Genomic DNA, 15,922 nt, shown 5'->3' with positions numbered 1-15,922 from the left:
CAATAAAATGGGCAATCTTGAAGAAATGGACAAATTCCTAGAAACATATACACTACCAAAACTGAAACAAGAAGAAATATAAAATTTAAAATATAAAATATAAAAATATAAAAATATAAAGAAATAAAACAAGAAGAAATATAAAAACAAGAAGAAAAATAAAAAATATAAAATATAAAAATAACCAGTAAGGAAATCGAATTAGTAATCAAAAATCTGCCAAAAAACAAGAGTCCAGGGCCAGATGGGTTTCTGGGGGAATTCGACCAAACATTTAAGGAAGAATTAACGCATATTCTCTTGAAACTGTTCCAAAAAATAGAAATGGGAGGAAAACTTCCAAACTCTTTCTATGAAGCAAGCATTACCTTGATTCCAAAAAGAGACAGAGACCCCACTAAAAAGGAGAACTATAGACCAATTTCCCTGATGAACATGGATGCAAAAATCATCAACAAGATATCGGCCCACTGGATCCAACAATACATTAACAAAATTATTCACCACGACCAAGTGGGATTTATACCTGGGATGCAGGGCTGGTTCAATATCCGCAAAACAATTAACGTGGTTCATCACATCAATAAAAGAAAGGACAAGAACCATATGATCCTCTCAATAGATGCAGAGAAGTCATTTGACAAAATACAGCATCTCTCTTGATAAAAACCCTCAGGAAAGTAGGGATAGAGGGATCATACCTTGAGATCATAAAAGCCATATATGAATGACCTAACACTAATAGCATCCTCAATGGGAAAAAAATGACAGCTTTCCCCCTAAGGTCAGGAATGAGACAGGGATGTCCACTCTCGCCACTGTTATTCAACATAGTATTGGAAGTCTTAGCTTCTGTAATCAGACAACACAAAGAAATAAAAGGCATCCAAATCGGCCAGGAGGAGGTCAAACTTTCACTCTTTCCAGATGACATGATACTGTATATGGAAAACCCAAAAGAATCCACCAAAAAACTGCTAGAATTGAAACATGAATTCAGCAAAGTTGCAGGATATAAAATCAATGCACAGAAATTGGTTTCACTCATATACACCAAAAATTAAGCAACAGAAAGAGAAATCAAGGAATCGATCCTACTTACAGTTGCACCAAAACCCATAAAATTCTTAGGACTAAATCTAACCAAAGAGGTGAAAACTCTATACACTGAAAAGAATAGAAAGCTTACAAAAGAAATTGAAGAAGACACACACACACAAAAAAAAATGGAAAAACATTCCATGCTCCTGGATAGGAAGAACAAATATTGTGACAATGTCGATACTACCCAAAGCAATCTACATATTCAATACAATCCCTATCAAAGTAACCCCAGCATTCTTCACAGAGCTAGAACAAATAATCCTAAAATTTGTATGGAACCAGAAAAGACCCCAAATAGCTAAAGCAATTTTGAAAAAGAAAACCAAAGTAGGAGGTATCACAATCCCAGACATCAAGCTGTACTACAAAGCTGTAATCATCAAGACAGTATGGTACTGGCACAAGAACAGACACTCAGGTCAATGGAACAGAATAGAGAACCCAGAAATGGACCCACAAACGCATGGCCAACTAATCTTTGACAAAGCAGGAATGAATATCCAATGGAATAAAGACAGTCTCTTCAGCAAGTGGTGCTGGGAAAACTGGACAGCGACATGCAGAAAAATGAACCTGGACCACTTTCTTACACCATACACAAAAATAAACTCAAAATGGATGAAGGACCTCAATGTTAGACAGAAAGCCATCAAAATCCTCAAGAAGAAAGCAGGCAAAACCTCTTTGATCTTGGCCACAGAACTTCTTACTCAACATGTCTCCAGAGGCAAGGGAAACAAAAAGCAAAAGTGAACTACTGGAACCTCATCAAAATAAAAAGCTTCTGCACAGTGAAGGAAACATTCAGCAAAACTAAAAGGCAACCAACAGAATGGGAGAAGATATTTACAAATGACATATCAGATAAAGGGTTAGTATCCAAAATCTATAGAGAGAACTTATCAAACTCAACACCCAAAAAACAAATAATCCAGTGAAGAAATGGGCAAAAGCCATCAATAGACAATTCTCCAATGAAGACTTCCAGATGGCCAATGGACACATGCAAAGATGTTCAACATCAGTCATCATCTGGGAAATACAAATCAAAACGACAATGACATACCACCTTACACCTGTCAGAATGGCTAACATTAACAACTCAGGCAACAACAGATGTTGGCGAGGATGCAGAGAAAGCGAATCTCCTTTGCATTGTTGGTGGGAATGCAAGCTGATGCAACCACTCTGTAGAACAGTATGGAGGTTCCTTAAAAAACTAAAAATAGAACTATTCTACGACCCAGCAATTGCACTACTTGGCATTTATCTACAGGATACAGGTATGCTGTTTTGAAGGGACACATGTACCCCCATGTTTATAGCAGCACTATCAACAATAGCCAAACTACAGAAAGAGCCCAAATGTCCATCGATGGATGAATGAATAAAGAAGATGTGATACACACACACACACACACAAAATGGTGTATTACTCGGCAATCAAAAAGAATGAAATCTTGTCCTTTGCAACTATGTGGATGGAACTGGAGAGTATTATGCTAAGTGAAATTAGTCAGTCAGAGAAAGACAAAAATCATATGACTTCACTCATATGAGGACTTTAAGAGACAAAACAGATGAACATAAGGGAAGGGAAATAAAAATAGTATAAAAACAGGGAGGGGGACAAAACAGAAGAGACTCATAAATATGGAGAACAAACTGAGGGTTACGGGAGGGGTTGTGGGATGGAGGATGGGCTAAATGGGTAAGGGGCACTAAGGAATCTATTCCTGAAATCATTGTTGCAGTATATGCTAACTAATTTGGATGTAAATTTAAAAAAAAAATAAAAAATAAAACAAGTTAAAAAAAAGGAATGGGTTAAATAATGTTAATATTTAAAACAAAAAAACAAGGAATACTGATCAAGTCTGTATCAGACAGATTCCATTTACAAACTAGTGTTCTATAGATAATTTTGTAAACCAAAAATTGTGGGGAGTGGTTATAATGAAGTTTTCACACAGCTTATAGTGTTGTACATGTGGTAATATCTAAACATATGTAATCAGATTCTGAAAAAGCAAACAAGTGTTACATTTAAAATATAAGATAATTGGCACCAATGAATGTAAATCAATAAATATTTCAACTTAGAGAAACATCTTTAAATAAGCTCAGGAGATGTGTATTTTTAGAGGCAAGTAGGAGAGTAGATGTATGAACTTCTTTTAATCAGAGTTGCAATTTCAAAAAAGGTATTGTGATAGACATATGCTTTTATAACTATAGGCATACATCAAAGATATTGCAGGTTTGGTTTCAGTCCACAGTAAAGTGAATATTGCAATAAAGCAAGTCAAATGGACCTCTTTGTTTCCCAGTAGATATAAAAGTTATGTCTACACTACACAGTAGTCTGTTAAGTGTGCAACAGCATTATGTCAAAAACAAACCCCTATGTACGTAATTAATTAATTAATTGATTAAAAAGTACTGTAAACTGGGGTGCCTGGGTGGCTCAGTCAGTTGAGCATCTGACTTGGGCTCAGGTCATGATCTTGCTGCTCGTGGGTTCGAGACCCGCATCAGGCTCTGTACTGACAGCGCAGAGCCTGGAGCCTGCTTCAGATTCTGTGTCTCCCTCTTTCTTTGCCCCTCCTCTGCTCACACCTCTCTCAAAAATGAATAAACTTAAAAAAAAATACTGTAAGCTAACCATTATCAGTGTTTTCAGCAAGTCATAATCACTGATCACAGATCACTATAACAAACAATGAAAAAGTTTTAAATATTCTAAGGATTATCAAAATGTGGCACAGAGACACCAAGTGAAAAATGGTGCTTATAGGTTTACTTGAAACAGGCTTGCCAAACTTATAATTTGTAAAAAAAAAACACACAATTTGCAAAGTGCAAAGTGCATAAAATGAGGTATGCCTGTATACCTATTTGAAGAATATCCACAAAAATGGTTAATTCCTGTGCCCAACATGATCATATAGCTTTCCTCATGCTAATACAGCAGTTTGCTTTTTCTCCCATCTCAGTCCCATAATGCAGGCTACAGAGAATGAGAAAGATATAATGCATCTACACATTAACATGAATCTCTACAATGTCATGACCATCTGTAAAAATTGAGATGGACATCTTAGAAGAAAGCACCTGTAAAGACAGGAATACATACTACCTTCACCAAGTGTTCTTTCTACTTATGTCAATCTGTATGTACAGACCACTATAGTACAGAGATAAAGAGACTACATACTCTACATCTTAGAAGTGGGAAAAGCTGATTTTCTAACTGGAGGACAGTCTTCAAAACATATGGTGGTATGTTCATGGGATCACAAAATCAGGGAGCCAAGATCATATGTTTCTAACTTTTGGAGGGCTGCATTTTTAAAGACAAGAAGCTCAGAAAAAGTAGTTTGTGTTTTGTTTATATTTTAAATGGTGTGAAATGCATCAGACGTGAGGGCTTTGGATTGAATTTCTGAGCTGGTATCCAAACATCCTAATTACTAGAGAAATGGGACCACCGAAGCAATATTTTAGTACTACCATTTGCCTATGTGCACAAATCCACATGCACTGATTAATAGTATGTGCTTTAGGATATATAACAAGTAACATATGGGAACTAAAAGAACTTAAAAAAATAAATTTAGTGTTCTATAAATTTAAACACTTTTGGACTTTTTGACTTAAGTAATATTAATGCTTGCTGTTTGAAAATTATGAATTTTGGTATATTGAGTTACCTGAAGAAATGAGGGAAACAAAAACCCATGACACAATTATGGAAACTGAATCTAAAATGTCCCACTGGCATAGTACCACAATAGTGCAGCATTTATCTTTAAGGTCCCAAGAAACTATTCAGTGGTCCCCAATGATGAGAGCCCATTAAGCACAATTCAATAAAACACAATGGACTTAAATAAAGGTCAACCATCATATAAGCTGAACAAAGGAAACCATTTAAAGCTGAGAATGATATCCCGTCCTTAAATCATTCTCAGCTGGTTAGTTGTTTCAGCGGCCAAAAACGGTAAATGTTCCTACATGGAATAATATAATGTGGCACACACAAACCCTTAACTTGAAATGTTTGTGTCTATTGGTCATAAATTATGAACAAGTAGTATGGGGTGTCACTATTTTACAGGATGGCATTTTAAAATGCAAAGTAACATAAATGAGCTCCTCTGTATTTTGCTATACATTTGGATCTATGTCACTGATTACAACTACTCAGGGAGATCACCAACTGAAAACTCTTTCCTACAAATAGTCCCACAGGAAGGAAATTTTAAAGGACCCACAGGGAGGAAATGGAAAGTTTGGGAAGAAGATCAAACATTCCATCCAACCCTGTACTTGATAGAGAGTCTAATCTTCCCTTACATGGAATTTTCTAATACAAATTACATCCTTCAAAGCAATTTTCTTCTCAGCCAACTATCAACCACAACTTCCCTAAATTCAAGTAATGCTAAACACTCTCTTATAGGAAAAAGCATATTTCAGTGAAGCAAAAGAGACCATCAAACTCTAAAAGTAGCTTGAGCCACTGACATAATTTGAGTCCCAGGAAAAGTCGGATTCTAACTCTGCCTCTGACACTGAGTGATTCTGGGTAAGTTATCTTCCTGGAGAGAAGATTCTCATTTGTAAAATCTTGAGAACAGCAGCCAACCTTGCCTACACAAAACTGATAGGTTCTGAGAACTTATACATACAAAATCAAATGATAGCTCTATAATTATGCAGATTATTAAATGCTATTTTATTACAAATATATAGGCTCTAATGCCTGGATACATTAAAATCTATTAGAGGAAGAGAAATTTTCTTCTTTCATTTTTTTATTAATTTTTTTTTAATGTTTGTTGATTTTTGAGACAACATGAACAGGAGAGGGGCAGCAAGAGAGAGGGAGACACGGAATCTGAAGCAGGCTCTAGGCTCTGAGCTGTCAGCATAGAGCCTGACACGGAGCTTGTGATGCAGGGCTAGAACTCACAGAGATCATGACCTGAGCTGAAGTAAGATGCTGAACTGAATGAGTCACCCAGGCACCCCAGGAAGAGAAATTTTCTATTAATATGCCTGCAATTACTTCCAATTCAATTTGAATAAGAAAAGAGATTCCTCATTTTACATGCTACCAGAGAATCAAGAAAATCTACATGTCATTTTCTCCATTTTTAGAATTCCATAAGTGGCAGAATTGTTCTGTAATGCTTCCTTGAAATGAGCCATGTATAACCAAACATTCTGTTACAGTGCAGTGAGAGACAGTATGCTTGCCAGTTTTGGGACACAGAAAACAGATTTAAGACTCAACTTGGATACTTATTAGCTTTTTCAAATTGGAAAAATTGCATTACTTCAATGGGCTTTAGTCTCCTAATTTGCAAATGGGTTAATAATTCACCTCCTTGAATCATAAGAAAAGCACTTTATAAACTGTAACACAGGCAACCAAATATGTGGAATACTGACTACGATTTATTGAACTTTGGGGGGGTGCCTTTCAGTATATCCTACAGTGGTTGTTTTCTAAAATATCTTTGGTTATAAATTAATGTCCCGTATTTATTTATTGACTTATATTTGAAGGTAGAATTGCTGGTTTATAATTATAGCAAACAATAATTTTTTATGTTTTTACAAATAAACCACAGCAGTATGACAATTACATATTCAATAGTTTTGCTGGTAAACAATATAACTTTTACATCTGTGAGGAACTAAATTCTCTAATTAAAAAAAAAAAAAGTTAATGTTTATGCCAAACACTGACAACAAACCCTTTATTTAATCAAATTTCTTGGCTTTCATTCAAGAGTAATTTACTGATGGCTTCATATAAAATAGACCCTGGGGATTTAATGTAGAATACAATATACATCCAAATTCCATAAGTTCTGCGTCTTCAAAGAGAATGAGAAATAAAATAATTAAAGTATAAACAATTCTATAGTAATGTGTTCAAAGTGTGCAATGGGAACCAGAGAAGAATAAAGAGCAAAAACTAGATGAAGAAGAGGAGTGAAAGACACTATAAAAATGCAAAAGACAAGCTGTTTCAGTTACATGTTTAAAAAAGAGAGAAAGTGGAACATTATTAGGAGGCTAGGACCCTACCTCTATTTTCATAACTTAAGTGACCACCCACTATCCTGAGTTGCCTGGGATTGTCCCAATCCTGAGTAATCCACATGTTTTAGCACTAACCCCCAATTTGACTATATTTGGAGATAAGACCTTTAAGGAGGTAATTAAGGTTAAATAAAGTCAAAAGGGTGGGGTCTAATCTGATAGGATTAGTGTCCTTATAAGAAGAGGAGGTGATACCAGAGCTCTCCTGCACTTTCTCAACTATTTTTTTTTAATTTAAATCCAACTTAGTTAACATACAGTGTAATAATAATTTCAGGAATAGACTTTAGTGATTCATCACTTACATATAACTCTTTCTCTCTGTCTCTATGTGGGGCACAGAGGAAAGGCTATTTGATGACACTGCAAGAAGGTAGCTATCTGCAAGCCAGGAAAAGATGTCTCACCAGACACCAACCAGGCCAGCACCTTGATCTTGGACTTCCTGTCTCCAAAACTGTGAGAAAATTAAGTTCTGTTGTTTAAACCACCCATCCTGTGGTATTCTGTTATGGACGCCAGAGCTGACCAATACACAAACCAAAGTATTTCCCTTCTCTGAGTGTCAGTTTTCTTATCTGCAGACTGAAGACTAGTCACCTTCTTATGTTAACATTATAAATTTATATGGAAACAATCCACCTCATTTCAGCTAAGAATGATAAAATGTGAAATTCTTAGAGTACTTAGATAGGACTTTTTTCCTAGATTTTTTTTTTGTGTGTGAGTATGTGTGTGTGTAGATTTTTTCTTGGACTATATATTCCACACTTTGCTTCCATGGACATAGTCATTTTCCTTTCAAATCATATTTTATGATAAGTAATCTATTTTTAATTAAAACTGAACCTCTTTTACTTTCCTTATAACTTCTATGGGGGAGTTGTAGACTTTCCTTTGTGTACTTGGGGTAATACCTACAATATTCTGTCACTAATACCATGTGAAAGTCTCTAGAAAATAAGGCTTTTATATGTTACACATACTTTATAGAAATGATGAATCTTAGGAAAAGGAACACATAAAAAACTACCTTATCATCTTAATGCTAATGACTTAAAATAAAATGTATATAAAATTTTTCTACAGTAAATGTAAATATTTTCTTCAGGTTCTTTGTATAATTTATTTCAAATCTGTACAAAAGCACATCATCTTACTGTATCATGATTTATTATGTCTCTCTGTCCAACTAGAATGACTAGAAATGGGTGACTAGTATGGGTGAGACTAGTATGGATGAAGGGGATATTAACTCAAGGCAGAAAAAGAAAGGTCTGTGGATTTCTTAAGTTATGAAATGAATTGTGAATGATTTTTTAAAAAGTTATGAAGGCAGGTTATCTAAACTAGTATACAAATAACTCAAAATCTTCTCACAATTGGCCTACTAATGTTATCATTTGTGCCCAACATATACCCAATATTCCAGACAGTGTGGTTTTCTAATTCATCTTCAAATGTACAATGATTATACCTAGTTATCTATCATCATTAAAAAGAACTACTACTGAGGAGCCTGGGTGGCTCAATGGGTTAAGTGTCTGACTTGGTTTCTGCTCAGGTCATGATGCCATGGTTCGTGAGTTCGAGCCCTGCAATGGGTTCTGTGTTGACAGCCGGGATCCTGCTTGGGATGCTCTCTCTCACTCTCTCTCTGCGCCACCCCACTCATGATCGGTCTCTCTCTCCTTCTTAAAATAAATAAATAATCTCATAAAAGAACTACTACCATTTAACATTATAATTTTTCAAAGAACTCTGACAAAAATCATTTTATTTGACCCTGAAAAAAACCCTATATAACAAAATAAACAAGGGTCACTGCATTTCCTCATTTATAGTTGACTAACTGGGTTTCATAAAGAGTAACTGACTCAGCCATGAAAATCTGGCTTACTTAGTAATGGGCAAAATGGAAGCTAAAGCAAAATTTCTGAGTCCAGCTTTCTCCTATCTTGTAAGGTTATGGCTTCTTCTCTTATATAACATAATTCTATGTATCCTTCAAGATCCTTCTGTTCCATTTTATAGTACTGTTCATCCTCACCCCATCACCAAAAATTCCTCCCTCTCTGAAGTCCTGTCAATCTCAATGGCCATTAATCTTCATATTCATTGACAGTGTATCTTGTGATACAATCTGCCTATCACAATACTCTGTATGTAGTATATTTCCTGGCTATTTAACTGTACCACTAGCTTCTTGAGATTTCTGTGTGTCTTCTGTATTGTTTGTATCCCTCTGGTGTACTAATGATCTCTTTTGTTTTGCCTTTGTTTGGGTCTGCCTGATATCCCTTCATCTGCCCCTAATCTTTGGTGTCCCTATCTTTAATTAACAGCATCCTTCAGGACATGACCACTCTTCCATTGCAGGTAGTCTTGGTAGTTCTGTTAAACAAGGTTCTTTACTTTCCCTTGGACAAGGAGTATTCTTGTAATTAATCCACACTAGGTCAGTCAGTCTTTATAATAAGAACTTGAATCAAAATCAGGAAAAAGAGGAGGAAAATGGTTGGAGTTAATAGGCCCAAAGACAATTTCCTGAAAATACTTTCCATTTGTTACTGCTCTCTGTATTCTCAAAGCTGCCATAGTTGCTGCTCTTTTAAAGGCCAAATTATTCAGCATTTCCTCAGCTTCTGACTGAGCTATCTCATATGTTACCGAGAAATTCCTTCTCCCCCCACCCCTTAAATCAGGCAGAATCACTTTCTCTTGCTTGCAAACAAAGATCCTTATCTGATATACCCACAAAGTTTAGTGCATGGGGAGTGCTAAGTATTTTTAAATATTTTGTTCTTTTTTTAAAATGTTGATTTATTTATTTTGAGGGAGAGAGAGAGAGGGAAAGAGAGAGGAAGAGGGAGGGAGGGTCACAGAGAGAGGTGAGAGAGAATCCCAAGCAGGCTCCACACTGCCAGCACAGAGCCAGATGCGGGGCTCAAACTCATGAACCATGAGATCATGACCTGAGCCGAAATCAGGAGTCAGACGATTAACTGACTGAGCCACCCAGGCACCTCTCAAATGTTTTGTTCTTATGCAGATTATATATATTATTGTATATTACTGAAAACATAAATAAATGACCCTGAAGTGCACCATTGCTATTGGTTAAAATTTTAGTAATCAACAGGCAAGCAGGGGCCAAGCTAACATTGGGAACTTATATGCATGGAAATGACTTTTATTACAGTTCAGAACCCTGGTTTGGTGACTCACAAAGTGATAATTCACTGCTGCAAATTAACAAAGCATTTTGTGGTGAGGGTAGTACTTATAGTAATGATACCATTTAGTTATATTTGACATTTAGGTTAACACATCTGTTTTCCTTTTCTTCCCAAATATTATAGAAGCCAACTGTGACCATCTGAATTTTTAATATTATTTTACCACAAAATACATCTGATAAACTTAACTGCTTATACCATAGCTCCTTTTTAAGTAAGTGAATATTTTAACATACTCTATAGCTTCTTGTAAAGAGCAGATTTATAGTTTTAAATTCACTGGGAAAGGAAATTATCATTAGAGTAATTTAGGTGGGTAAATGGTATCAGTTTTTGAAGCATTATCATCACTCTACAAAGGAAGTTCCCTCTATGATTCTTTAAGGAAAAAAAATAAGAAAAATCAACCAGTAATTGTTTATCACTGGACTTTAACAGCAATTCTAGCTAATCATACATCAGTAGTTAATTCACGTTTGAACAGATTACAAACCTAAGCTAACTATTTCTACGTACTTTGGTAAATTTCTGTCATTTTAGACATTTACATACTCAGAATCCTTTGTATTCCAGGAGCATCCTTTTAATATTAGACATTAGGGGAATATCATGCATATATATGATATTTCTCTTTGTCAATGACAAGTATTTTCCTGAAGATAAAATCCTACTGAAAAGTGGAGGGTGGGGGAAGGGGGCATTTTAAAACATTCACTTCTTCTCTTTTAGAACATCTATTACTACATGATAGTATTTCCCACAAGATTATTTTTATTTTATTTGAAGTTGTCAAAAATCTTTGTGCTGAATCCTTTGAGCATACCTCTAGTGATAGATGTCAGATCAGTGCTGTATGGAAGAACTTTTATTTGAGTGGTAGATGACAGGAAGAAGCTTTTCTCTGAAATATAAGATGTAACTATAAAATCCTTCTGTGAGATGAATATAAGCTTTTGTTCTGGTGTATAAATGATTTACTCATTCTTGCTTCAAAAAATCACTTCATGTAATTAATTGCAATAGTGTGAAATTAAGACACTTAAAAAGGTACATATTTATTCAAATAAGGAGAGTTTGTTTTAAATGTCTTCTTTATATGAATCAAATGTGAAATAGGCATACAATATAAATTTACATTGATCTTTTCTTTTAATTTATAATATTTTTATAATCATTCACCAAAAACACCTTCAAGATTCACTCACTATGCATATAGCATATACTCAAAACAAGTAGCATCTTCATAAGAGATGACTTTATTAGTACTGAGTATATGGTATGCAAAGAATGAAAATGTATTAAATGTTTAGATTTATCCTACAAATCTGGCTATGACTTATTCCATTTATTACAAGCATTGCCTTATTCTATGATTATCAAATAATTTCAAATGTCCCCTAATATCACAAGAAGAGGGAGTAACTTTTTTTTTTTTTTTACCAGGTCTAGGAATCCAGATGATCTTTCCTATCTTTCTGGCCCTCTTTCCTCACACCCCTCAAAAATAAATCACGAGTAAACATATACAATTCCACTATATATCCTATTACTACAAATGTTATTCTTTGCCTGAGTTAGAACTGCCAGAAACAAATCACTTTTGATACATATTAAAATGCTGTTCCACATATATTTCATATACATCTATTTAATGCATGAATAGAAAAGAAATTTATATCCACTCTTACATTCGGGATTCTTGTTATAATCTAATTCAAGAACTAACTAAAGTTCTGCAGTGTTTTAAGATGTGAGAAGAAAACAGAGTGGAAGCATGGCGAGATGTGAAAGAGGGATTGCTTGTTTTCAGATTTATTTTTCTCTCCAGCTTTCTCACGGGTCTTTACCTCAGAGTCTATTCATCTTTCTCTTTGTAACAGACAGATCTTTCTCTCGAATAAAGTGGTTCACTTTAGCCTAGAAATGAGCATATACAATCACCTCTGGGTTTCTCTGTTTCTGTACTTCTCACAAGAATTAAAATCTCAAAAATAATATCATGAAATGACTTGGTCAATCATTATTATTGATCAAAACAATAAGATGATTGTCACTTGATTTTCTTTCAAGTTTTAGTTAATGGACTACACCTAATATAAACTTAACTAACACAACACTGTTCAACAATAAAGAGTTTTGTTGGCTTAGACTAGAACAAGCAAAGCATACTTAAAAAGAAGTTTCTGGCTATTTACCTCATTACATTTAGCTCCTCAAATACCTTTTGGAGAGACATAAAAGAAGTACAAGGGGAATGAAATACAAGATTGCATCTACTTTATAAAAAGCAATTTTTTTTTATTTACAAACTCCAGTAAGATATGATGAGAAAGTTTAGTACTATACTACAAAAGGATATGCAATATCTTTGAGACTTTACTGCACTAAAATTATATATATATATATATATATATATATATATATATATATATATAGATCGATCTGTTTTAATTGAAATATAATTCACTTACCATAACATTCACTCTTTTAAAGCGTACTTTTTTTTTTTTTTTTTGCTTGTGTACCTTTCTATTTAGAGTGACCCTTCTCACAGATGAAACTATTATTGTATCTTACCTTAAAATGTTATCTTACCTTACAAAGGAAGTTGATCTTAAAACCCAAAGACTGGGCATTTCTCGAGCCTGAGTTCATGTAGTTTCCAACCAAAAGAACTAACTCTAAAAGTTTGTTAAAGCTTTCACTTTTCTTCAGTTCTTCACAGGCAAGAGTTACTGCTATGATGCTTGGTTTGATGTTGTTTACATGTTCTTCAAACGTGAGCTTGAATAGAATGCTATTGAGACGAGGCCGCAACATTTTCACTGAGCTCATCTGTAAGATAAGAAATGCTCTATAAGAACATATATATAAAGCCTGTTATTTCACTCTCCAATAGAGATAACTTTATAGACTGTACTGTAAAATTTCTGCATAAAATGAATTTTCTCTGGGTCTCAAAAAACATTGTTTTGGTTTGTTTTAGAAATTCCAAAGGAATATTTTATTTATTTATTTTTAATATTTTTAACGTTTATTTATTTTTGAGACAGAGAGAGACAGAGCATGAAAAGGGGAGGGTCAGAGAGAGAGGGAGACACAGAATCTGAAGCAGGCTCCAGGCTCCGAGCTGACAGCACAGAGCCCAACGCGGGGCTCGAACTCACGGACTGTGAGATCATGACCTGAGCCGAAGTCGGACGCTTAACCGACTGAGCCACCCAGGCGCCCCACCAAAGGAATATTTTAATAAAAATTTTAAAAAGTTAGTTGTTCAGTTTTAAACAAATCATCCTTATAACAGTAAGAAAATGTTATTGAAGCTAAACATTTGCTGTTTGTTAATTCCATAATCATAAGTCACCAATAGCATTTAAACTGCCAAAAATTTGTCCTTGAGGTGAACTATGAAAATTTACAAACATGAAATTGAGCTTGAGTGAATAGGGTGGCCACAGATAAAAGATGTGCATGATGACAGAAAAGTGAACCACATTTCCCAAGAAATTATCTATTACTATGCTGTTTGAAATCAGAAGACTAGGTCTGATTGAACATTTAATAATTTTAAACCTATGATTTCTATTCACCAAATATATTAAATATTTATATATGCTCTAAAGAATTTCTTCTACTTGACAAAATGTTGATGCTATATAATTAGGTTATGGTAAAATCACATCAACTTACTTTTAAGTACATTATTCAAAAATTCTATATTGGTTTTCTTCAAAACAGTTCAAGTTAGGTTTTAATTACTTATTTCATAGTATTCGTGCATGTTCTCTATTCCCTTTGGTATAGCTCCTATGATAATAATTTCTTTTGGTCGTTAATTTCCTATAGCTCCAAGTCATTTTAATAGCTTTCATTCACCAAATTAATTCTGAGACAGAGGTGGAGATGGGGATAGACACATATGAACAACACAAGCACACCAACAATGAAAATAAATTATTAAAAGTTCTAATTATATTTATTTTTGGCACGTATAGTTTAGTTTCTTGAATATAAATGTTAGGCACAGAGTAGGCACTGAGATATCTTGTAGATAAGATAAAAATAATTTGACAACATAAAAGTCCTTAAGCCACAAAGTACCCTTCAAAAGAAGCAAATGAGCTGTTGAATAGATCATATCTACTTTCATATGGAAGCAAGGCATAGTTCATAATTTTTCTTTTTTTTAATTAAAAAAAATTTCAATATGAAATTTATTGTCAAATTGGTTTCCATACAACACCCAGTGCTCATCCCAACAGGTGCCCTTCTCAATGCCCATCACTCACTTTCCCCTCCCTCTCACCCCCATCAACCCTCAGTTTGTTCTCAGTTTTTAAGAGTCTCTTGTGGTTTGGCTCCCTCCCTCTCTTTTTTTTTCCTTCCCCTCCCCCACGGTCTTTTGCTAAGTTTCACAGGATCCACATAAGAGTGAAAACATATGGTATCTGTCTTTCTCTGTATGACTTATTTCACTTAGCATAACAATCTCCAGTTCTATCTACGTTGCTACAAAAGGCCACAGTTCATTCTTTCTCATTGCCAAGTAGTATTCCATTGTGTATATAAACCACAATTTCTTTATCCATTCATCAGTTGATGGACATTTAGGCTCTTTCCATAATTTGGCTATTGTTGAAAGTGCTGCAATAAACATTGAGGTACAAGTGCCCCTACGCATCAGTACTCCTGTATCCCTTGGGTAAATTCCTAGCAGTGCTATTGCCTGGTCATAGGGTAGATCTATTTTTAATTTTTTGAGGAACCTCCACACTGTTTTCCAGAGCGGCTGCACCATTTTGCATTGCCACCAACAGTGCAAGACGGTTCCCATTTCTCCACATCCTCGCCAGCATCCATAGTTTCCTGATTTGTTCATTTTAGCCATTCTGACTGGTGTGAGGTGATATCTGAGTGTGGTTTTGATTTGTATTACCCTGATGAGGAGTGAGGAGTGACGTTGAACATGTTTTCATGTGCCTGTTGGCCATCTGGATGTCTTCTTTAGAGAAGTGTCTATTCATATTTTCTGCCCATTTCTTCACTGTATTATTTGTTTTTTGGGTGTGGAGTTTGGTGAGTTCTTTATAGATTTTGGATACTAGCCCTTTGTCTGATATGTCATTTGCAAATATCTTTTCGCATTCTGTCAGTTGCCTTTTGAAATTTTTTTTCAACGTTTTTTGTTTATTTTTGGGACAGAGAGAGACAGAGCATGAACGGGGGAGGGTCAGAGAGAGAGGGAGACACAGAATCGGAAACAGGATCCAGGCTCCGAGCCATCAGCCCAGAGCCTGACGCGGGGCTCGAACTCACGGACCGCGAGATCGTGACCTGGCTGAAGTCGGAGGCTTAACCGACTGCGCCACCCAGGCGCCCCATGTCAGTTGCCTTTTGTTTTATTTTATTTTATTTTTTTTTTAATTTTTTATTTATTTATTTATTTTTGGGACAGAGAG

At 35.0% G+C, this 15,922-nt stretch overlaps 1 protein-coding gene across 6 annotated transcripts in view; it reads right to left on the bottom strand.

Annotated features, from left to right (window-relative positions):
• The window catches only part of DIAPH2 (diaphanous related formin 2), a 974,644-nt gene that overhangs the window by 495,115 nt on the left and 463,607 nt on the right, over positions 1 to 15,922 (bottom strand). For all 6 annotated transcript variants that reach the window (XM_049644714.1, XM_049644715.1, XM_049644712.1 and 3 more), the window contains one exon: positions 13,059 to 13,298. In XM_049644714.1, the coding sequence (XP_049500671.1) occupies positions 13,059 to 13,298 (240 nt within the window). The remainder of the gene's footprint in view (positions 1 to 13,058; positions 13,299 to 15,922) is intronic.

The sequence above is a fragment of the Panthera uncia genome, chromosome X (assembly GCF_023721935.1).
Source record: "Panthera uncia isolate 11264 chromosome X, Puncia_PCG_1.0, whole genome shotgun sequence".
In the NCBI taxonomy this organism is placed as follows: domain Eukaryota; kingdom Metazoa; phylum Chordata; class Mammalia; order Carnivora; family Felidae; genus Panthera; species Panthera uncia.
This window is presented reverse-complemented; position numbering and strand designations above follow the sequence as displayed.